Below are 22,270 nucleotides of genomic sequence, written 5' to 3'. Positions count from 1 at the left end.
CCAGGAAGGGGGCCCCCACCAGGAACTGAGTCTGCCAGCACCTTGATCTTGGACTTCTCAGCCTCCCAGACTGTGAGGAAGAAATTGTTTAAGTGATTCTGTCTGTGGCATGTTGTTATAGCAGTCCGAGTCGACTAATACAGGCTTGGTGTATACACACGTCAGTGTGCTCACACTGGACACACGTGTTCACATCAGCCTACCTTGCATGTACCTGTGTGCCCATACCTGTATGTACATGCCAGTGTGGATGGGCAGATGCACATACTCACACGTCCATACCAGGCCCTGCCCCCTTTCCCACCCCTGTTCCTGAGCAGCATGGCTTGAGTTCTTCACTGCTGTTTATTGAAACCTCCCATTGAAGAAAAGGGTGGGAGCAAGAAGGGGAAGGGAGTGGGAACAATGGGAGAAGTGGTCAGTGGGGAAGGGCTGGACAGAAGAATGGCAGGGCCTGGGCTGCAGGGAGGGTGAGGGCAAGGGGGTGTGTGCAAAGGTCTGTAGCCAAACTTTTGAACTGGCCAGGGCTGGGCTGGGGAGCTCCGGTGGTGGTGGAGATACCTCCACCAAGCTCTTAGAAGACTGTGTCCTAGGAGCATAGATGCACCCAGGGCCCTCCCCAAGGTGCCTGCGGAGCCCAGAGACAGGCAAGGACCTGGCTGGGATTAGTCTCTGGAGGGCAGGGAAAGGAGGGTCTGTTGCCTTCAGTTGGGGCCCAGGCCCAGTTCACAAGGCTGCAGAGGGATCCTCTGGGATGCGTTTTCCGCTTCTGGCTCCTGCTTTGGCTCCTTTGCCTGCAGGGACCTAGGGAAAGAGAGCTCAGGAAAAGCCCTGGGCTTCCCCAAGGAGGAGGACTGGTGGGGCCAGAAACAAGGGACTGACCAGTTTTCTAAGTCTTCAACAGTCTCTGGCAAGGGCCGATTTAGCGTCTCAGGCAGGAAGAGGGCTGCACTGCCTCCCAGGAGGGCGATGGTCCCAAAGATGACATTGGGGATGAAGGGCTTCAGCTCCCCGGTGATTTTCACCAGTGGGGCCGTCATGCTTCCCACGCGGGTCCACAGGTTATTTATGCCCATACCTGTTTGCCTGGGAGAGTTCAGAGCAGAGATTGGCAGCCTCTGTGTGGGTTCTCAAAGAACAGCTCTGGGACCCCTGCACAGGGGCCACAATCCCACCTGCCCCTGTATCCTTTGGCTAGGCCGCTTCCAGGCCCAGCACCTACCGGATGACTGTGGGGTATAGCTCGCTCGTGTAGAGGAAGAGGCAGCTGAAGGAGCTGGACAAGCATCCCTTCCCAAACACAGCCAGTACTGTCCTCAGGGTCAACAAGTCTGCAGAGGAAAGAAAACGCAGTAGACCTTGGGGCTCAGGAGCCCCTGAGTTTTCTCACTCCTCAGAGACCTCGTCTCCCTTTTTGCTTTGGCTGCCGGACAGCTCAGATCCAAACTTAAAGCTGAGTAATAGCCCCTCTGCTATTCCCAGTGCTTCGCAGGCTTGCGTCCTGCTGCATTTGGGGTTTTCCCTGGCTCTGATTCCCTATTCTCATATTTTGTTGTATCTGTTTTTGTCCTAAAATATCTCCAGTTCCTTTGGAAGGATATAGGTGTATCAACACACAAACATCTATATAAAGTAAAAGTGGCTTTTCCAAGGTCATGGTGCAGTAGGTTGTGAGCACTGGGCTCTGATGTTTCCCCATCCAAGCTTGTCTTCTGCAGCAATGTCACCCAGGCAACACCCAAATCCCGAGCAATTCCTCTCACTGTGTAGACACCACCATACTTTGCCCTGAGTCAGGTCTGAAAAGGATCTTTGATATCATCTAGCCCACCTGTGTTATTTTCTAAAAGAGAAACCTGAGCCCCAGAGAGTACAGGGAGCTGCTCAAGGTAACACAGTAACACAATGAATTAGAGGCAGACTCAGCAGATCTGGAGTCCCTGGAACCCCACTTCCCAGCCTGTGAGGCCCACAGACACATTGGTCTCACGGGTCAGCCTCTTTCGGAGGGTTCTGGGGGTCGACACAGCTTCTCACCCGAAGGCACAAAGATGAGAGACAGGATGCATCCTCCTGCCAGGAGTAGAACAACGGCCTCCGTGGTGTGCCGGCCCAGATAGCTTATGGAGACCATAGTGATGAACTTGGCTGGGACGTCAACCCCACCAAAGATGAGCTGGAGAACATAGAGGTTGACGCCAAATTCCTCCACACCCATAGCCAAACTATAGTAGGCGAAACCGGTGGAAAACCTGAGGGTCAGAGAGTGATTGATTAGGACCCACAGCCAGGTGGGGGCCTCTCCCCCTACTGCTCATTGGGTCACCAGGATGATGAATAGTTTCATTTCTTGTCCCAACTGCAACAGATTGATAGGGGCTGCTTCAGTGCTCTTTTGAGGCCTCTGAGATTGTGTCTGGGCTCAGTGAGAGAGTGCTGGGATTGATTGGTTATGTCTAACATGGACATGGTCTAAGGTATGATGACAAAGTGCCATATAATTGACTCCAGAGAATATCGGTCCTGGAGGGACTCTTGGAGACCAAAGGAGGCAGTAAACAATCGCTCTTTGTTGGGTAATGGTTTAACATTCAGCTGTGGGAGGTGAAAGTCCCCAGGGCTGCACACATGGGTCAGATGCCTCCCCTCCCCCTCTCAGAATTGTGGGATCCCTTTTGAAGAGTTCCTGGATATACTGAATCCTTTTCACATGGGGGTGGCCAGGATGAGAAGGGCGTCAGAACCAGGTCATGGAAAGGGCTTTGAAGGAGATGTGGGATGTCGGGCAAAAGAGAAGACTTAGAAGAATCACAATTTCTGTCATTAAATCTTGAAGCCCTGAGAGCCAGGCTTGTTCTGTGGGGTCCCAGAGGGCAGAGCAGAACCAGTAGGGTACAGGGGCAGAGAGGCACAGCTCACATGGTAGGCATGTGAGCTGGTGAAGGTGTTTGGAGCATTTGCCCTATGGGTGAGGTGGGTGTGACCCCAGAAGGAAGCAGACCCTTATGGCTGGACCTGGGTGTGGGGCAGGGATGCCAGAGATTACTGGGGTTGGGGTTGGACTGGGGCAGCCCTGAGGAGGGGATCCCTTGAATCTTCTTGCAGGTATTTTAGGCCTTGCCCTTAGGTGAGCCTGCCAGAAGCCTTGTTCATGACCCCTGCTTGGCAGGGGTGCTAGGGTGTGGGCAGGGAGGGGTGGTGGGTTACCAGGCCAGGGAAAGACAGAAGGTCACACGGCGCAGGATGGGCGTCCGGAACAGGTCAGCTATGCTGTGCTTGGCCTTGGCCAAGGTGATCTCCTTCTGCAGGTTGAGTTTGATCTCCTTGGGGCAGAGGAAGGGGAGGGGTCCATTAGCGACCAGCTGGTGGGCAGAGGAAGAAGAGAGGGAGGTGCAGGCCTGGTGGCTTTGGAAAAGCTTGCTTAGGGCATCAGACTTAGGCTTGTGATCGGGGAAGCAGAGGCAAGAGGAGGGGACAGTCCAAGAGCAGAGCCCGGGTTCGTGCCCCAGACTACAGTCCCTCTGGGTCTCTACCTCCAGGCTGAGTTTTTCTCCTTCCTCCTTCTTGCCATTGAAGGCCGCCACCTGCCGGAATGTCTTCAGGGCCTTGGAGGACCTTCCAGACAGGATCATCCAACGTGTGGACTCTGGCAGCCACCTGGGGGCCAGAATCAAGTCACAGTGGCTCCCAACCCCCAACCTCCCAACACCAGAAGTTCTTCTGAGAGGCTGGAAAAAGATCAAGAGCCAGGGCCAAAGGCTAGGAAGACCAGAAACCCGAGCTGCCTTACTGCAGGTTTCATGGAATTTAAACCTGGTCAAGCTCTGCACCTGGGCTGCCTGCAGGCGGCACAAATTCCAGAGATCTCTTCTTCCCTGTCCAGAAGAGCCTTTCCCCTGCCCCCGACCTCGGGCAGCTTGTTATCCTTGGGTGTTGTTCTTAGCTAGGAGCCTCGGGCCCCAGGCCAAGGCAGGTGGGGCCTGGGGAAGGGCTGGCATGCTCAAGGCTGGACAGCTGGAGGGTCCTGCATGTCCACGTCCCCAGCCGTCCTTGGGCCGAATTCCAGGTCCTGGGTGAAGGGGGGGGCAGGGCTGCAGTCCCAGGGCAGCTTAGGAAGGGGGCTAAGCTTAGGGTTGTGGTCTAGGGAATGGGTCCGAGGACCCTTTGATTCTCCCTGCAAAAGGCCAGCTCTGCTGGGTCGGGGGACGGTCTGCAAGCGCAACATGGGGCCTTGGGGTTGGCAAGTGTGTGGCCAACCTCACTCTCCCCAACCCTTGGGCTGTGCTTTTGGGGTTGGTTCACCCCTGAGCAAACCCTGAGGGTCACAAAGTGAAGGGAAATGGAGGAGGCAGAGGCGTGGGGAGAAAGGAGGGATGCTTGGAAAAGTCTGGTCCCAGGTGGGGTCCGTTCTGGCTGTGGACCCCACAGGCACCCAGGACCTGGCTCCAGTGAGACCCTCAGGGGAGTGGACACGGGTCACCTGGCCTCAGACCTTTGGTCCTGCTGGTAGTGGCAGCTCCCTGGGCCCATTGCTACCTGCCCTTCTGGCCTTGTGGTCTTATTTCTGCCCTGACAGTCTTCTCAGCCTGCGCCTACCAAGATGATGGGTGACTTCCTCCCAAATCCCATAGCCAGGGCCTGGATTCCATCCTCCTCTCCCTGAGGATAATGACAACAGTGGCTTCCAATTAGTGAGCCTTCCTGTGGACCAGGCACATGTAACTCTGGGAGACAGGCATCGGTATCTCCATTTTGCCTAGAAAAATCCTGAGGCTCAGAGTGAAGGGACCTGCTGACCACCTGCCCTTATTTTGCCTCCCAATTCTCGGCTCCCATCCTAGGCTGTGGACATGCCGAACTCCACTCTGGACTCTCTGACCATCTCTCTCACTGCAAGATTGCCCGTCCCCTTGGGAGCTTATTCTCATTTTCAAATGGAGGCCCCATTCCAGTCCTGCGTCTTTTTGTGTAACCTTGGAGGATTGCTTCACCTCTCTCATCCTCAGTTTCCTCATCTGTAAAATGGGAATACTAATGTCCCCTTCACACAGAGATGCCGTAAGCGTTGGTATGATGTGGGTTGATGCCCAGAGCAGGGCCTTGCACATAGTAAGTGCTGGATAAAGGATCCTCCAGGACTTCATTTCTGCTCCTGAGTTTGTTCATTATTTCCTGTTCTTTGGGCCCAGCTATCAACTACCACCTACAGATTGGTTTCCTGTCTTCCACATGTCCTCACTCGGGGTCTCTGCCCCAGACCCCTTGATTCTCCCAGGTTCTCAGGTTGGAGCTTTCCTTTCCTTTATACCTCAAATCCAGAAGTCCCCACACTCTGAGGATTTCTCCTTCAAAATGCCCCTCAGACTCATCCCCCAGGCTCCACCTGCCCACGTGGTCACTTCCCTTTGTCTCTCATCCCCACCCACTTGGGTTTGTCCTTCTGTGTGATTATGTCACGAACGGAGGTTTGGTCAGGCCTCTCAGCACCCCGGGCACCTTCAGAGGCGTTCTCTGTCCCTCCACGTGAAACCGAGGGCCTCTCTGGCTTTCTGTGCTCTTCACAGCCTGACCCTAACCCCCTCACCTCCCCCCACGCCCCCAGCCGAGCGCTCCCTCCCGCGGCATGCATCGCTGTGTGGTTCCTCCTCCCTGGGATGGGGTGTCTCGGGACAGACAGAGTCAGCCAGCCTGGTCAGGCCTGGGCTCCTCCTGTTTGATCCCAGTGGCTCTAAGGAGGGGGCTGAGGAAACGAGGGTCACATACCAGGACAACAGGAAGAAGGCGAAGAAGGGAATGGACACGGTTAACTGGAGCCAGCGCCACTGGGGGATGGCGTAGGCCAGGCCAGGCAGAATGAACTGGCCACTGGTGTAGAAGTAACCGAGTGAAATCGACTTGATGGCCCTCATCCGGGTGGACACCCACTCGACACCTGCAGGAGGAACCCAAGGACCAGATTAAGACCCTACTGGGCAGTGGGCACCTCCTGAGAAGAGGCACCAGCCCCTGCCCCTCCGTTGGCTGCTTGATCTGACCCTGATCCTAAGGTTTCATTGCCCCCATTTTAGAGATGCGGTGACTGAGGCTCAAGAAGGTAGGACTCAAACGTAGGTTTGACTGACTCCCAAGCCTGCAGTCTTGACTGCCTCTCCAGTGACAGGTGACTTCCCTTGTTTTACCACTTGTGTGTATGGGCTGAATGAGATCATGTACCTGGCAGATGCCAGGCCCGGGGTAGGTCCTCAGCACTGAAGCTGCTGCTATTATGCTTGTTGTTATATGTTCAGAGGGGGCCTCTGGGGTCCTAAGAGGGGCAGCGACCTTGCCTGACCAAGGTCGCCCAGTGCCTGTGCCTGAGCCACACTCTTGGCTTCAGGCTGGTGCTCCCCAAACTCCTGGTCCCTGGCCTCTCCCGCTGTGGCTCACTCAAGATCGTGGTGCTCAGGGTGATGCCTGAGATGCCGCAGCCACACAGGAAGCGGAAGACTGTGTAGACGGGGAGCGTGGGGCTGAAGGCTGCGCCTGAGCCGCTGGCTGCCAGCAGCAGGTAGCTGCAGGTCAGGATGGGCTTGCGGCCAAACCTGTAGCTCGAAGAAGAAGAGGGTCATTAGCTGCCGTGAGCCACCCAAGGACAGCGACTCTGCAGGCCTCCGGGCAAATGGCTGGACCCTCCACCTCCCAAAGGGCCAGGCAGGGCATATAACTCCCTCCCCAGACAGAGCCTTGCTGGTAATTGCTTTTTTTGGTTGACAGGTTTGCAGTTAGATGTTTGAGTTAATGAGTGATCTCCTCCACCGCCAGCTTAGCTACCCGAGCAGGGGTCAAAGGACCTCTCCTCTCCAAGCCGTTCATCCACCCACCTCCACTGCCATGCGGCCACTACTGTGTCTGAAAACACTGAGGCCGTTTCCCCAGGTCTGGGGAGGCTGGAAGACTCAAACTGTAGGGGTTTTGGGGCAGGGAGAAGGCTGTGGCCCTGAAAGGGGCTGGCCACACAGCAAGGACCATCTCTCCCCCCTACCCCAGCTCTTTGCCTCTTTGGGGGTGCATGGGTGGAATGGAGAGGGGCGGGGAGTCTCCATGGGTTGTGCCTCCCCTGGCGAGGCCCCCGCGTCTCACCTGTCAGACAGGTCTCCCAGCACGAGACCCCCAATCAGTATGCCCGCCATGAAGATAGACTGGGCCATCTCCTTCAGTTTGTTGGAGTTGCATACCAGGTCCCACTGCGCAGGAGAGAGGGAGAGCCAGCTGGCCAGCCGGCCACCCGGCTCAGTCCAGCCCAGCCTCTCAGCCGCACTCAGCCTGCGCCCCTATGTGTGTGCTCCCTCCCCCAGCGCCCACGCTTGGCTTCCCTGAGGCTGGCCCCTGCTCCCCATGCAGCTTCCCCCTTCAGGCTGGCTTGGGGCTCCTTGGGTCCCTGCCTTGTGGTTCTGTAATGACGACATCCCTTCGGCACATGTGGCCTGCCATATGGCTTGTGAAGTCTGCTCAGCTGTCACAACCAGGTCTGCCTTCAAGCTCCTCCAGGCTCACCTGCATCCTGTGGTTACCTGTGTGTCTGCTCCCCAACTTCGCTTGTGCAAGGCTGGTCCCTCTGCTTGCCCCCTCTCTCCTCCAGGGGCCATTCCCGCTGCCACCTCCCTCCATCCCACACCTTCAGTCTCTCTCCTGACTGCTCCGTATCATCATTAGCTTGTGTTCCAGTCTCTCCACTTAAAGCCTCTTTCCCTTCCACATTTGCTTCATTTCTCTCTTCCCTTCAAAGCCAGATCTCTTGAACAAGGAACCATCCTGGCTGTCACCCTGTCCTCGTGTCCCACTCATTTCCCGAGTCTGCCCCCACGACTCCACTGAAACTCTGCTCCCCAAACCCAATGGAACCTTCTGTTTCCTGACCTGACTTCCCTTCAGCAGCCCATGACCCCGCTGACCTCTCCCTCCTCCTGTCTTCCTCCTTTCCCTCCCTCTGTGGTCTTTCTCTCTATCCCTTAAAAGTTGCCCAGGCCTCTTCTTGGATCTTTCTCTTTTTATTCACTTTCCCCAGGAAATGCCACCTGCTCCTATGGCTTCAATGATTATTTTATGGTGAAGACTCCAAATCCCTCTCTTTAGCCCAACCTTTCTTCTGGCCTTGAGACCCATCAATTCAGCAGCCTACTTGAAATCTCCACCTGGAGGGTGTCTTTTGGGCATCTCAGAGTCAGCGAGACTTGCCACCCCCTCCCTGTAAGGTCTGAATCACAGTGACTGGCAGCCCTTTTTGGACTCCTTCCTCTCCCATGTTACAACCACTTCATCCTCCAGTTTCTAACTTTTAAAATACTTCTTTCTTTCTTTTTTCTCTGGCCGCTGCTAGCGGCATGTGGGATCTTACTTCCCCAACCAGGGATCGAACCCATGCCCCTGCAGTGGAAGCATGGAGTCTTAACCACTGGACCACTAGGGAAGTCCTTTAATATTTCTTGAATCTGGATTCTTCTATTTCCACTACTGCTATCTTAGTGCAGGCCTCATCCTCTTATGCTTGGATTAAGAATAACAGCCAATATTCAGTAGAAATAAAAGCAATGGGACCTAATGAAAACCACAAACAAAATGAAAAGACAACCTATGAACTGGGAGAAAATATTTGCAAATGATGAGACCGATGAGGGCTTAATTTCCAAAATTTACAAACAGCTCATGCAACTCAAAAACAAAAAACAAACAACCCAATCGAAAAATGGGGAGAGACCTAAAGAGACATTTCTCCAAAGAAGAAATACGGATGGCCAACAGGCATATGAAAAGATGCTCAATGTTGCAAATTATTAGAGAAATGCAAACCAAAACTATGAGGTATCACCCCACATCGGTCAGAATGGCCATCATTAAAAAGTCCACAAATAACAAATGCTGGAAAGGGTGTGGAGAAATGGGAACCCTCCTACACTGTTAGTGGGAATGTGAATTCGTGCAGTCACTATGGAAAACAGTATGAAGGGTCCTCAAAAAACTAAAAATAGAGTTGCCATATGATCCAATAATCCCATTCCTGGGCATGTATCTGGACAAAACTATAATTAAAAAAGATACATGCAGCCCTATGTTTATAGCAGCATGGTTCACAATAGCCAAGACATGGAAACAACCTAAATGTCCATTGACAGATGAATGGATAAAGAAGATGTGGTACATATATACAGTGGAATACTATTCAGCCATAAAAAAGAATGAAATAATGCCATTTGCAGCAACATGGATGGACCTAGAGATTATCATACTAAGTGAAGTAAGTCAGAAAGAGAAGGACAAAATATCATATGATATCACTTACATGTGATGACATAAATGAACTTATCTACGAAACAGAAACAGACTCACAGACATAGAGAACAGACTTGTGGTTGCCAAGCGGGAGGGGAGCAGGGGAGGGATGGATTGGGAGGTTGGGATTAGCAGATGCAAGCTAGTATATATAGCATGGATAAAAAAACAAGGTCCTACTGTATAGCACGGGGAACTATATTCAATATCCTGTGAGAAGCCATAATGGAAAAAAATATGAAAAGAGTGTATATATGGGTAACTGAGTCACTTTGCTGTATAGCAGAAATTAACACAACATTGTAAATCTGCTATACTTCAATAAACTACATTTAAAAAAAAGAATAACAGCCAATATATATTGAGGGCTTACTCTGCACCAGACACTGTTCTAAGTAAGCACTTTCCATGCCTTAATTTTTCCAGTCATCATAGCAACCTATGACGTAGAGCTGCTGTCATCCTCATTTTACAGTTGAGGAAATTGAGCCCAGAGAGGATTATCGCAACAATCTTCTGACAGGTCTCCCAACCTTCGACCTCAGTCCTTCCTATCCATCCTTTCCCAGATAACCTGAGTGGCTTTTCTGAAGCACCTCTCACATCAGCTTACTGCCTTGCCTAAGGCACCCCCTGGCTTCCTCTTGCCCTCTGGGTAAAGAGAAAGCTCTGTTAACACAGATTTATAAAGCTCTCAGGCTCTGGCCCCTGCCCACCTGTCTGGCCTAATCTCCTGCTAATCCCCAGCACGCACCCTTTGTCCAGTTGTCCTGAATTACTTGTGTAATGAAGTGAAGAATCTCATTCACTGGAAATGCCGTATGAGAATGTTTTGGAAGCAAAACAGTGCGGGGAAAGAACCACACGTCCCAGGGAGCTCTTTCTGCTTTCCCCCCCAGAAAGCAAGGGGGATTGGGCAAGGGGGAAACCTCCAGGTCCTCCAGCTTGCTCACAGTGGCCCAGAGTGGCCAGCAAAGCCAGGGCTCTTCTGGCTGGAAAGGGAGCCTGCATGGTACATGTGTGGGGATGGGGAGGGAAAAGAGTAAAGGAGGAAGTGAGGTGGTGTGAAAGGAGTAGGCCAGTGGGTGTCTAGAGAGACTTCCTGTACTGTGTAGCACACGGTGTAAAGGGACAGGCCATCCAGGAGGGAGATGGGGCCATGTAATTCTTGACAATGACGTGTGAGTGGAAGAAATGGATGCTGCTTCCACTTCATTTGAGTAAGAGGGAATCCCTGGCTTGGACTTGCGTGCTTTCTCCCTTCCTGTTGGTTAGGAATGGTGATAACTAGAGCAACTCTGGAAGCCACGTGTTGAAGATGGCGGAGCTGCTGTGTGTCTCGGTCCCCGAATGACCTAGGAAGGGGACTGGAAACACAAGAGCGTGGCAAAGAGCATGGGACCAGATATAGAGAGAACTGGAGAGATTTTTAAAGGCATCCTGGAATTTTGGGGGGGGAGGGAAAATATTTTGAGGCATTTTTGGCATGCTTTCTGTGTTAAGAAAACCTGTAGCTGAAGTCTCCGTTCTTCAAGGTGTTGAGAGAGTGATTTATGTTTCCTTTGACTCTGACTCCATGCATAGGCCTGGCCACGTGGGGTCCATGGTTGTAATCAGTTACACTAGTGATCCTACAAAAGCTTCAGGCTATTGTGTTCCTCTTTGCTTTTGTACTTGATATCTTTCCCTATGCTAGCAAGGTTGTCAGTCCTTCAAAAGACATGTCAAAATCACTTACGCTGAGTGCCAGAAGCATCTTTTCTGGCTGCCTGGCACAAGCAGGTAGTCAGTAAATATTCGTGAAATGGATAAATGGCTGAGAAGCTCATCCAGACTCCCAGTGTCATTCCTCATTTCTCCTTCCACACTCGGCATCCTGTTCTTACCTCTAAGAGGACACAGATTACATAGCATGCTACCTGCCTATTTGCTTGTCTATCTCTCCTGTATAACCACACCGAGGGCGGAGACATCTCATTTGATTCTTTATCGCTAGCAGCTAGCAGAGTAGTTGGTGCACAGTAAATGTTAAATGTTTGTCCAATGAATCATTAATGGCGTTGCCATACATATTTTACTGATGAGGCCCAGAGAGGAAGAGGTAACCAGCTGACTGGAGGGAACAGGTCAGTCAACTTCTATTTAGCCCATGGCATGGTCTGGGCTGACCTCTTGTCTACCAGCTTTTGGCAGCTCCACATAGAGTTCTTGCTCCCAATATCCTATCCAACGTTCTTGGCCTTCTTTTTTTTTTTTTTTTTTTTTTGCGGTACGCGGGCCTCTCACTGTTGTGGCTTCTCCCATTGCGGAGCACAGGCTCCAGATGCACAGGCTCAGCGGCCATGGCTCACGGGCCCAGCCGCTCCGCGGCATGTAGGATCTTCCTGGACCAGGGTACGAACCCATGTCCCCTGCATCGGCAGGCGGACTCTCAACCACTGCACCACCAGGGAAATCCTCTTGGCCTTCTTTTTCCTTTCTTGGAATGTTTACTCCTTAGGGAGCTGGATTCAGGAAGGGAAGAACAGGAAGCCCACTGCCATGTCTTCCTGAGTGATGATATACCAGGAAGATGGTGGGGGAGAAAGAGAGGGCTTACTCTGCTCCGGAGCAAGCTTTGCAAATGATGCCATAATAATCCTATGAAGTGGGTACTATTATTATCTCCATTTTACAGAGCACGAACCTGAGGCTCAGAGGGTAAATAACTTGCCCAAGCACAGCTTGGTTCATTTCAAGGCAGAGACTCAAACTCAGGTCTTCTGGAACCCCAACTAGTGCTCTTGACCATGGCTCCCTGATGTGTGCTTTGCTCTGAGTCCTGAGCTGCTGGAGGGAAGGCTCAGTCCATGGGAGCTGTAGCCATGTGCCACTATAAGACACAAGCACAGGATGGGCTGGAGTCATGGTCAAGGAGGCAGCCAAGGCCAGAGCCAAGTGGGCTGATCTGATGTCAGGCTCAGGAGCTGGAGCAGCAGCAAAATCATAGGCCAGGAGGCCCCTCAGAGGGCAAAGAAGAAGGCCTGACGTAAACGGTCAGGGCAAGCCATGTGTGATCAAGGATGGGGACCCTGCTCCGTGTGTGTGTGTGTGTGTGTGTATAGGTTAACTCTGCCAGGGGACCCCACACATGGTCCATACTCCCTCCAGAGCAAGGACAAGGGAAACAAACTTCCCTAGATTTGGGGCCTTTTATTTTATATTTTAAATTATTTATTTATTTATTTATTTATTTATGGCTGTGTTGGGTCTTCGTTTCTGTGCGCGGGCTTTCTCTAGTTGTGGCAATTCGGGGCCACTCTTCATCGCGGTGCGCGGACCTCTCATTGTCGCGGCCCCTCTTGTTGTGGAGCACAGGCTCCAGACGCGCAGGCTCAGTAATTGTGGCTCACGGGCCCAGTTGCTCCGTGGCATGTGGGATCCTCCCAGACCAGGGCTCGAACCTGTGTCCCCCGCATCGGCAGGCAGACTCTCAACTACTGCGTCACCAGGGAAGCCCTTGGGGCCTTTTAGATCCAGTTTAGAACTTGGGGACAATTGCTATGCCTCTGTCTACTCTTGGACCTCTGATGGAACCAAGGCTGGGGCACAACGGCCAGAGAGCCAGGTACCTGGGAAGACTCAAAAGGTCATGAATCTCTAGCTCTGCCACTTAGTAGCTGTGAGTTCCTGGGCCAGTTACTTAACCCCTCTGTGGCTCAGTCTCTTTATCTGTAGAATGGGGGTAATACTAATACCTGCTTCTCAAGATTGTAAATAAAATAAGGAATGAAGAGCACCCAGCACTATACCTGGCAGACAGTCGGCACTCTACGTGATAGCTGTTTTATTATTATCGTCACATGTCATTGTAAGGCCTGTGCTCACAGGGACATGTGATGCAGTAGAAGGGCATGGATTCTGGAGTCAGGACCCCCATCCCTCTTCCTACAAAAACTTGATTTCACCATCATGGCTGAGAGAGCCACCTTCTGGATCTGAACCCAGCGTATTCCTCTGTAAAAAGGGGCAACATTCACAGTGGCCATAAAAGAAGATTCGCAGGATCGTGAAAGAAGGAATGCAAAGCACCATCCCAGGGCCCTGCACACGGTAGATGTTCACCCTGACCCTAGAGAACCCAGGGGATGGCCCCGGGCTCCTCCTGCCTGGGATTACAGCTTCCTAGGTGAGGGCTGCAACGGTGGGGGTCAGGCTGGCCCAGACACATGGCTGAGCTGGGGCCCCCTGGTCATTACGCAGGAGTCAGATTGGAGGCTAGGAAAGGGGAGATGATAGGAGGGGCACCCAGGGCAGGGGCCAGGGTGAGCAAGTAGGGGTGACGCAAGAGCTCAGTTGGAGACAAGAGGTGGACAGATGGTCTGGGAGGTGGGCAGCCTGGGGATTTGGGGGTGAGCGTGGAGGAAGACCAGACACTCGGCAGGGGAAGCTTCCAGGGTGGAGACCCACTTCTGGGAGGACCACTGAGTGGGATCTCTGCTTCTCCAGCGGCTGACTTGGGGCCTCCAGGGACCTGTGTGGGGAGACAGGATTTCTGTGGCCCTGGAGACAGAACGGGAAGGCTCAAGGTCCAGAGAGGACTCACAGGGGCCTCAGAGGGGAGGGCCTGCTCATCCAAGGCCAGGCCCGGGCCTTCGAGGGCTGCAGGGTTGGGTTTCCGGAGCCCCAGACTGAGCTGGGCACCCACAGGGCTGTGTTTTGTGGTGTGGAAGCTGTGGGCTCCTCTCCAGGGAATCCAGAGTCCACAGTCCTCACTCCTCACACTTTCCAGACTTAAAAGAAAGGCCTTTGTTTCCTCTTAACGTCCTGGTAAAGCTCCTTCTGAAAAATTCCTACCTTGTCTCTGCTGAACCCAGAGAAAGGAATGTGTGGTCACCTCTGCCAGCAAAGCTTATGGGATCAGAATGGGGAGGGAAACTCCCTGCGCTCCTGGCTGGACCCAGCACAGTCCTCCCACCCTCGCCTCCTCTGCGGGGAAGGTCCTTATTATCCCATTCTACAGATGAGGGGACTGAGGTGGGGAGGGAGATGACTCACCTGGTCCCCGGCTGTGGGGGGGTGGAGTTGGGCCCTGTGTGCTGGCCTGTGCTGGGTTGGGGAGTGGAGTGAGAAATAGCCCTGCAGCCTGGGTGAGCTGGGAAGAGCTGGGACAGCTGATTCTCCTTTTACCAGGAGTCCCCCTACTCTTCTGGGGGGACTAACCCCCTACTCCTCAGGACATCTCCATTAGTCATGACCACCACAACAGCAACAGTGGCAGCAAACATTAGCTGAACACCTTGTAGGTGCCAGGCCCTGTGCTAATGCTGGCCTTGCATTATCTCTTTTAGTGGTCACACTTGTTCTCTTACCCCATTTTACAGATGAGGAAACTGAGACTTCTGGAGTTGTAACATCCTCAGTAAATGGCAGAGTCAGAGTGTGAACTCTGCTGCTTGGCCCTGGCTCATGGCGCCACACTGTCCACCTGGGAGACGGCTCCCTGCCTACTAACCAGGGTCACCTGGGCTGAGTTGGTTGCCAGGTGCTGTCTTCCTGATTACCACCCTTCCCCCCAGGGCTGGCACACCCAGGTCCCTGCCTCCACACCAGAGACGCACCCCTAGGTGAGCCAGCCACTGTCTTACCTCCACCCCGTGAGGGACCGGAACCCCACCCCACCCCAAGTGATGGAGCATAGATTTGCCACGGCTCGAACCACAAACAGAAAAGTCAAAGGGGTTTTGACCTTGTTGTGCTGCTAAGAGCACCTGGCTGGGTCTGGCCACTGACATTTCCCTGACTGGATGAGGACCCTGATCAGGGGTTCTCATGGCTGAGAGTCCTCAGGGAGCCTGGGCCTGACCAGGACCCGACCTGGAGAAGGGGGCAGACCCCGAGGCCTGGTGAAACCCTGTGTATTTGGGATGCAGATTCACATGGCCCTAACTGCTGGAATGGTGACTGGGTGCTCAGCTGGCACAGATGTGAGCTGATGCTTGACGGGGTACAAGAACTGCAAGCTGGGCTTCCCTGGTGGTGCAGTGGTTAAGAATCCACCTGCCAATGCAGGGGACACGGGTTCGAGCCTTGGTTCGGGAAGATCCCACATGCCACGGAGCAACTAAGTCCGTGCGCCACAACTACTGAGCCTGCACTCCAGAGCCTGTGAGCCACAACTACTGAGCCCATGTGCCACAAGTACTGAATCCCATGCACCTAGAGCCTGTGCTCCGCAACGAGAGAAGCCACCGCAATGAGAAGTCCGCACACCGCAACGAAGAGTAGCCTCTGCTCACGGCAACTAGAGAAAGCCTACATGGAGCAATAAAGACCCAACGCAGCCAAAAAAAAAAAAAAAGACCTGCAAGCTCTGCTCTTGGCCAGGCTCCCTGTAGCTCAAGGCGCACCCTGGAGGGGAAGACACTTCCCAGCAGTCAGCACTGTCTGAGTCCCTCCTGCCGGGCTCTGAGGGCATATGGCCTTCATCCAGCATTAACTGAGCGCTTCCTAGAATCTAGCCCAGGGTGCAGTGGTCGAGGGATGCAGTCCCCAGGAGCATGGGGGTGGGGAAATGGGGGCAGGTGGCTCTGGAGCCCTGCTGCCTGGGTTTGGCTCCCAGCTCCACCATTTATAAGATGTGGTGCCTTGGGCCAGTAACCTGTACCTTGGTTTCCTCATCTGCAAAACTGACATAATATAGGTACTAACCTCAGAGAGTTGTTGTGAGGATTAAATGAGTTCATACGAGCAAACTGATTAGAGCCGCCTGGCAAGGGGTTAGCACGCGGTAAGGGGTAGTGATGGTTGTTATTTCATTGCTCCCTGTAGGATTTTTGTTTCCTCGTCTAGGTTCTGTATTCTGGAGGACATGGATGGTGGCTTTACCCCTTCTCTCTGTCTTCCAGGGACCAGATGTACAGCAAGTTGCCCACACATCTGGAAACTTATTTACAGATATTGGGGCATTTCCACGCCCCCCACCCCCAACCCTGTTCCTCGCCCCTACATCCATTTGGTTCCCGAGTCCCAGAGATTCTGACTCCCCAACCTCTCTGGTATTTATTCCGACTGCCCCTGCCGTCTGTCATCTTGGTCCTGGGTCCCTGTAGCAACCTGCTAACCGGTCTCCCAGCTGCTGGACCAAAATGCTCCACAAGCTACCCTCCGCCCTGCAGTTGAGGCAGGAGATAGATGGGCCCCAGGCTGAGCAGCCGGAGTTCGTCCCCTGTGGACAGATACTCCAAAGTAGCAGGAGGGAGGAGAGCTGAGCCCTGTCCAGATAAGAGATAAAAGACTGCATATGCCGGGCTTCCCTGGTGGCGCAGTGGTTGAGAGTCCGCCTGCCGATGCAGGGGACACGGGTTTGTGCCCCGGTCCGGGAAGATCCCACATGCCGCGGAGCAGCTGGGCCCGTGAGCCATGGCCGCTGAGCCTGCGCGTCCGGAGCCTGTGCTCCGCAGCGGGAGAGGCCACAACAGTGAGAGGCCCACGTACCGCAAAAAAAAAAAAAGACTGCATATGCCTCATTCTTGAAGTCAAGGAGACCTTCCCAACTATACGTGCTCAGAAAGGCTCCTTGAAGGTCAACAACGGAGGGGGTGCCACTCCATAGTAAGTGACATCAACCTACCCACAGGCCTCTTGGCTAGAATCCATCTTGGCTAAGAGATGCGCGCGCACACATGGGAGGACTCTGAGATAAACAAAATACGGCCTCAGAACCAGGCAGAGCGAGATGATTGGCCAGAGGAAACCCGGAAGAAATGCCCCATGTAAGTGATTCAAACTATCACAGGGTGCAACTCTCTCTCTGAGTCTGCCCATGTGTCTATCCACATGTACCCTTTTACCTCCTAATAAATATTTTACTTGTTTCACTACTTTCTGTCTTTGTGGGAATTCATTTCTACAAAGCCGAAGGGCCAGGATCTTGTCACTGGCCACTGGTCTAGTGGCCAGGATTCAGCGCTCTCACTGTTGTGGCCTGACTTCAATCTCTGGCTGGGAATCGAAATCCTGCTTCAAGCCGCTGCTGTAGGCTGAGGCTACCCGAGATCACAGTCAGAGTGCAGATCCATAGAAGGTGATCTGAGTATGCCACACTCCTGCATAACACCATACAATGGCTCCCTGTCACCTTTGAGACAGAGGCCAGTCCTTTGCCCCGGCATCCACTCCAGGCCCTCCTGCTCCCTATGCCCCTGGCCTCCGCAGCCCGCTGCCCGCCTCTCCAGCCTTCCTCAGTCTCTTGCAGTCCTTACTGCTTTGCTCTCTTTATGCTCCTGTGACTGTGCATGTGACTCCAGGCACACCCTTCCTTTCGCCTGGGGTGCACTTGCCCGCATCAGACCCCTCCCTAACCCTGACCCCTCCTTCACACTCAGCTCAGGCTTTGCTGACTCCAGTGAGCCCCCCTGGGTTCCCCCTCCAGGCAGATTCCATGCCCCTCCGCTCCCAGAGCACCCTGAGTTCATAAAGCTCGTATCCATTCATTACACAAATATTTATTTCACAGTGCGCCTCCTCTGTGCCAGGCACTGTTGCAGCTGCTGGGGATATAGCAAAGCAGCTGAAAACCCCTGCCCTGGGAAGCCTGCATACCCCACCACGCTGCTGGTGAGTTTCCTCACTACAGGTGAGCACCTGGAGGACAGGCAGGGCTCATGAGTTCTTTGACTCTGTGTCCTCAGTATTATGAGTGTAGCTGTCAATAAATGTTGGGGTTTCCCTGGTGGCACAGTGGTTGAGAGTCCGCCTGCCGATGCAGGGGACACGGGTTCATGCCCCGGTCCGGGAGGATCCCACATGCCGTGGAGCGGCTGGGCCCGTGAGCCATGGCCGCTGAGCTTGCGCGTCCGGAGCCTGTGCTCCACAATGGGAGAGGCCACAGCAGTGAGAGGCCTGCGTACCTCAAAAAAAAAAAAAAAAAAAAAAAAAAATTGTTGGATGCTGGATGTATTTCAGGTCCTGGGCTGGGTGCTGGGGAGAAATAGTGCATAGGACAGGGATGGAGTATCCAGGACTATGAGAGTCAGCAGATGTGATGGTTAGGAGCGTGGCTCTGGGGCCGGTGCCTGTGTTCAGGTCCTGCATCTGCCTCTTACTAGTGGCGAGACCTTGCACAGGCTCCTCATCCTCTCTGTGCTTCAGTTTCCCCATCACAACAATGGGCTTATCATACTATCTTATAATGGTGTCAGGAAGGTTAAAAGGGTTAGTTAATATTTATAAAGCACTTAGGACAGTGCCTTGCGCGTGGTCAGAGCTTTATACAGAAATAAATATTCACTAGACAAATGAACAGCAATCATAGATTCTGAACATAGATAGTCCTGGATTCAAATCATTTCTCTGCCAGGTCCGAATCATATGTAATCCTGAGAAAGTCACTGAACCAGGCTGAGCCTCGGTTTCCTCATCTGAAGGTACTAACAATACTTCCCTCACTGAGATACCATCTCCAGGGATTCCAGGAGCCCACGCTCATAGTGTGCCCAGCACAGGACTGGCACCAGGTAAAGACTTTGAAATGCATCCCTTCTAATGCGGCAAAAGCAAGATCCTGCCCTTGAGGGGCTCGTGGTCCCCGAAGGGAGAATGAAAACGTTGGCCTCTGCTCACTGCTCAGATGTCACCCCCTCCAGGAAGCCTCCATAGAATCCCGTGGTCTCCCCACTCTTTTGTACTGCCATGAATGCTTGTCTCCCTGTGCCTAGTATGGACTTTTGCTTTAAATTCCAGCTCCGAAACTGACCAGCTGTGTGGCACTGGACCTTCATTTCCTTCCACTGAGTCTTAGTTTCTTTTCTTTTCTTTTTTTTTTTTTTTTGAATGAAAAAGGAGATAAAATCACCTTCAACAGAATATCATTGTGGGAATCAAAGTATGGGAGACAATGTCTGCCATACACCAAGATGTGCCTGGCCATTTGTGGATCCTCAATAAATGCCAATTCCCTTTTCGCTCTCTTCATCTGACCATGGTCTCCAGGTCATTCGAGAGCCTGATTTACCTCTGTAACTCCTGGAGATGGTGGGTAAAAGAATCAGTGAATAAATGAGGGTGTGAATGAATGGGAGATGCACACATAAGTGACTGCAGGAGCGGATGAGATGTTTTCTGGGTCTGCTCAGGCATGTCCCAACCCTCACCTCTGTCCACCCCCTCCTCCACACACTGTCCCACCTTGAGACCTTTGCACAAGATGGAATTTTCCTCCTTTTCCCCATTGCCTGGCTAACACTTGCTGGACTCCCTTATCTCTGCCCAGGGTCACTTTTTAAAGGAAGCTTCTTCCCCTGGCCCCTGCCCACAGTCCAGGGGTAGGTTGTAGTCTAAGGTCACAACTTTAAGTACTTTGAAGTTGTAATTTGACATTTCTTTGTGTGGTCCTCTCATTAATTTGTGTTACCCCTGCTGGGCGGTGGACCCCGTGGGAACAGGGACAGTGCATTTTTGTATCCCCAGAGTTTGGCACTGCGCCTGGCATAGAAAGGGCCATTTGCACTCTGAACGTGAAGAGACGGGACCTTTTGGTTGGTATGTCTCTGCACCCGGCTCCTTCCTCTCTGCCTGCCCAGTGCCTGTCCCTGGGTCCTTAGGGAGACTGGGCCCCAGCCTGCTCCCCTGTCTATGAGTGTGGGGTTCCTGCTGTAATCGGAGGGAGAGGGCTGGCCTCTGGGCATACCTCAGTCACAATGGAGTCCCTGGTGCTGACGTCGTAGGTCCAGCCATCCAGGCAGGGCTCGGTGGCCCCCTGGGTGTCATTGGGCAGGCTGGCGTTGGGTGGATATACAAAACGGAGGCACCGCTCAGGCTTCTCATCCAGGCCCATGGGGAGCACCCAGGGCCCTGCAGAGGCGTTGGGTGGTGGGCGACAGTGGTGGGCGGGGGTGGCCGCTGTGAAGATCTGCAGCAGGTTGTGGTTGGCCATGCTGAGGATCGGGAGGCCGAGCAGGACTGTGTGCAGGAACTGGAAATGCCCTTTGCTGGCCACGCGGTCCACGAGCTCGGCGAAGGTCATGGCACCGGATGAGACGAGCCAGAGCTACGGGTGGGTGGGGCACCAGGCCGGGGAGAGGGATGTGTGCATGGGGGTGAGGCGGGGCAGGTGGACGGTTGTGGAAGCACAAGGGGGAGGGTGTGCCCAGGTGTATGTGTAAGCCTGTGTATGTACAAGTGTGTGAGGATGTGGGGCTCAGCTGTGCATACCCACAGATTTGCGTGTGGATGAGGATGTACCGAACTGCGCGTACAGACGTGGGGTCACAGGTGTGGTGTGTGCTCACAGCAGTGTCTGCTGGGATGTGCACACTTAGGCTGGAGTGTCAGGGCACAGCTGTGTGAGCGCGGGTGTGTCGCTGTGTGCGTGTGGGGACTTGTGGGTGTGAGTATGTGTTCAGCCTGGCTGGTCACACGCGCTGCAGGCATGGGGCAGTGCAGGCCAGGCCGCTGGGACCGAGGGGCCCCGTCTTGGACGTTGTCCCCACAGGATGGATGTCAGGAGTAAGTGGGGGAGGTCCCTGGTTGCCTCGAGCAGACACACGGGACTGGCAGAGCTCAGGTTGCCTGCTGGGAAGGTCTCCCCAAGCCCAGCACCTCCTGGTTTTGGCTGTCCCCTGGGGCAGGGTGCACCATAGCAGGGCAGCAGAAAGGGGCCAAGCAGATCCCAGAGGGCATAAGGGGCTTGGTCAGTTGCAGTGAGGAAGCAAGGCCCGGCCTTGGGGGCTTCCCAGGGGTCCCTCCTCACCTGGTAGCTGGGCCTGGCTCCTCCTCCAGTGGGGTCGGTGGTCGATACGGCTGAAATCCTTGCTCTGTCCCAGGGTCCGGCAGCTGCTGTAGTTTGGCGGCTCAGCTCCAACAAGCTGTGTTTGTGCCTTCCCCAGGGGAGCTTATATAAGGCAGGCATAAGCTGTTTCCCAGGCTAATGTTTGACTTTCTTTTGGGGATTAATGACACTGGCAGGGCCAGGGCTGTGGACCCACTAAGCCCAGCTTTCCTCAAAGGGCTGCCTCAGCAAAGGCTGGTGTGGTGGCGTGGCTGAGTCTAGTGGGGCTGCTGGGGGGACAGAAGCCTAGGTGGTTTGGGCAGAGGGAGTCTGGGGAGCGGGTGGGGGGCTGGCTTGAGTCCTGAGGGCCCAGGGTCCTCTCTGAGCTGACGGTCTGAAGACTCGGAGCTGAGAAGAGCCAATGAGAGAAGTGCTACTGCCCGTGAGTGGACAATACTCTCCAGGGCAGCGACTTCCCCTGCCTGGTGCCTCTTGGTGGGGCACAGGAAATAGTAGGGCACGTCCAGGCCGAAAATGTCACCTGTGTCTGTCCCTGAGGGCTCCGGGCTGTCACCCCCTGGGCCCCTAGGGCAGCCAGGGCTCCCCTGTCTGAGTCTCAGACCCAGGGGAACACCCACGCCCCCTTCCATCCTCATGCTCAATGGATGGGCTCCTCTTCTGAAAACTGCTTCCCTTTAAAGACAACTTGCAGTCCCTATGGTTCTGTTTTTTCCTCTGAATATTATTTTAATTATATAATCAACTGTTTCTTGCATAAAGTACAGGAAGTACAAACAAGCCAAACAAAACAAAACGCCCAATCTCACCTGACAGCCAGGCCTGTGAGTGATCTGATGTATGTGCTTCCAGCCCTTTCTTCATGAGACTGCGGTCTAAGCCTCCACTTTCTTTATTTTTTTAAATAAATTTATTCATTTTATTTATTTATTTTTGGCTGCGTTGGGTCTTTGTTGCTGTGCGCAGGCTTCCTCTAGTTGTGGCAGGCGGAGGCTACTCTTCCTTGCGTGGGCTTCTCACTGCCGTGGCTTCTCTTGTTGTGAGCACGGGCTCTAGGCGTGCAGGCTTCACTAGTTGTGGCTCGCGGGCTTAGTTGCTCCGCGGCATGTGGGATCTTCCGGGACCAGGGCTCAAACCCGTGTCTCCTGCATTGGCAGGCGGATTCGTAACCACTGCACCACCAGGGAAGCCCCCTAA

At 53.7% G+C, this 22,270-nt stretch overlaps 1 protein-coding gene and 1 pseudogene across 1 annotated transcript; one reads left to right on the top strand and one right to left on the bottom strand.

The window, feature by feature from the left end:
* Window positions 1–704: 704 nt before the first annotated feature.
* Window positions 705–20,311, bottom strand: SLC22A8 (solute carrier family 22 member 8). Its single transcript, XM_060104600.1, has 10 exons — window positions 19,976–20,311; window positions 7,120–7,223; window positions 6,427–6,581; window positions 5,764–5,932; window positions 3,534–3,657; window positions 3,208–3,323; window positions 2,038–2,252; window positions 1,223–1,331; window positions 883–1,086; window positions 705–804 (listed from the first exon to the last, which is right to left on the bottom strand). The coding sequence occupies exons 1-10, from the start codon at window positions 20,309–20,311 to the stop codon at window positions 705–707; spliced, it is 1,632 nt and encodes a 543-aa protein (XP_059960583.1).
* Window positions 20,310–22,270, top strand: part of LOC132494100 (organic anion transporter 7-like) — a 37,690-nt pseudogene continuing 35,729 nt past the window's right edge.

The sequence above is a fragment of the Mesoplodon densirostris genome, chromosome 7, assembly GCF_025265405.1.
Source record: "Mesoplodon densirostris isolate mMesDen1 chromosome 7, mMesDen1 primary haplotype, whole genome shotgun sequence".
NCBI classification, from domain to species: domain Eukaryota; kingdom Metazoa; phylum Chordata; class Mammalia; order Artiodactyla; family Ziphiidae; genus Mesoplodon; species Mesoplodon densirostris.
Note: the sequence above shows the minus strand (reverse complement) of the source record. Positions and strands in the feature narration are given on the sequence as shown.

Excerpts from the sequence above, each read along its gene's own strand:
- SLC22A8 (XM_060104600.1), bottom strand. The coding sequence starts at position 20,311 with ATGACCTTCGCCGAGCTCGTGGACCGCGTGGCCAGCAAAGGGCATTTC. Across the intron at positions 6,582-7,119 it reads CTGGGAGACCTGTCTGACAG|GTTTGGCCGCAAGCCCATCC; the intron begins GTGAGACGCGGG and ends TTCGAGCTACAG. Across the intron at positions 805-882 it reads GTTGAAGACTTAGAAAACTG|GTCCCTGCAGGCAAAGGAGC; the intron begins GTCAGTCCCTTG and ends CTCTTTCCCTAG.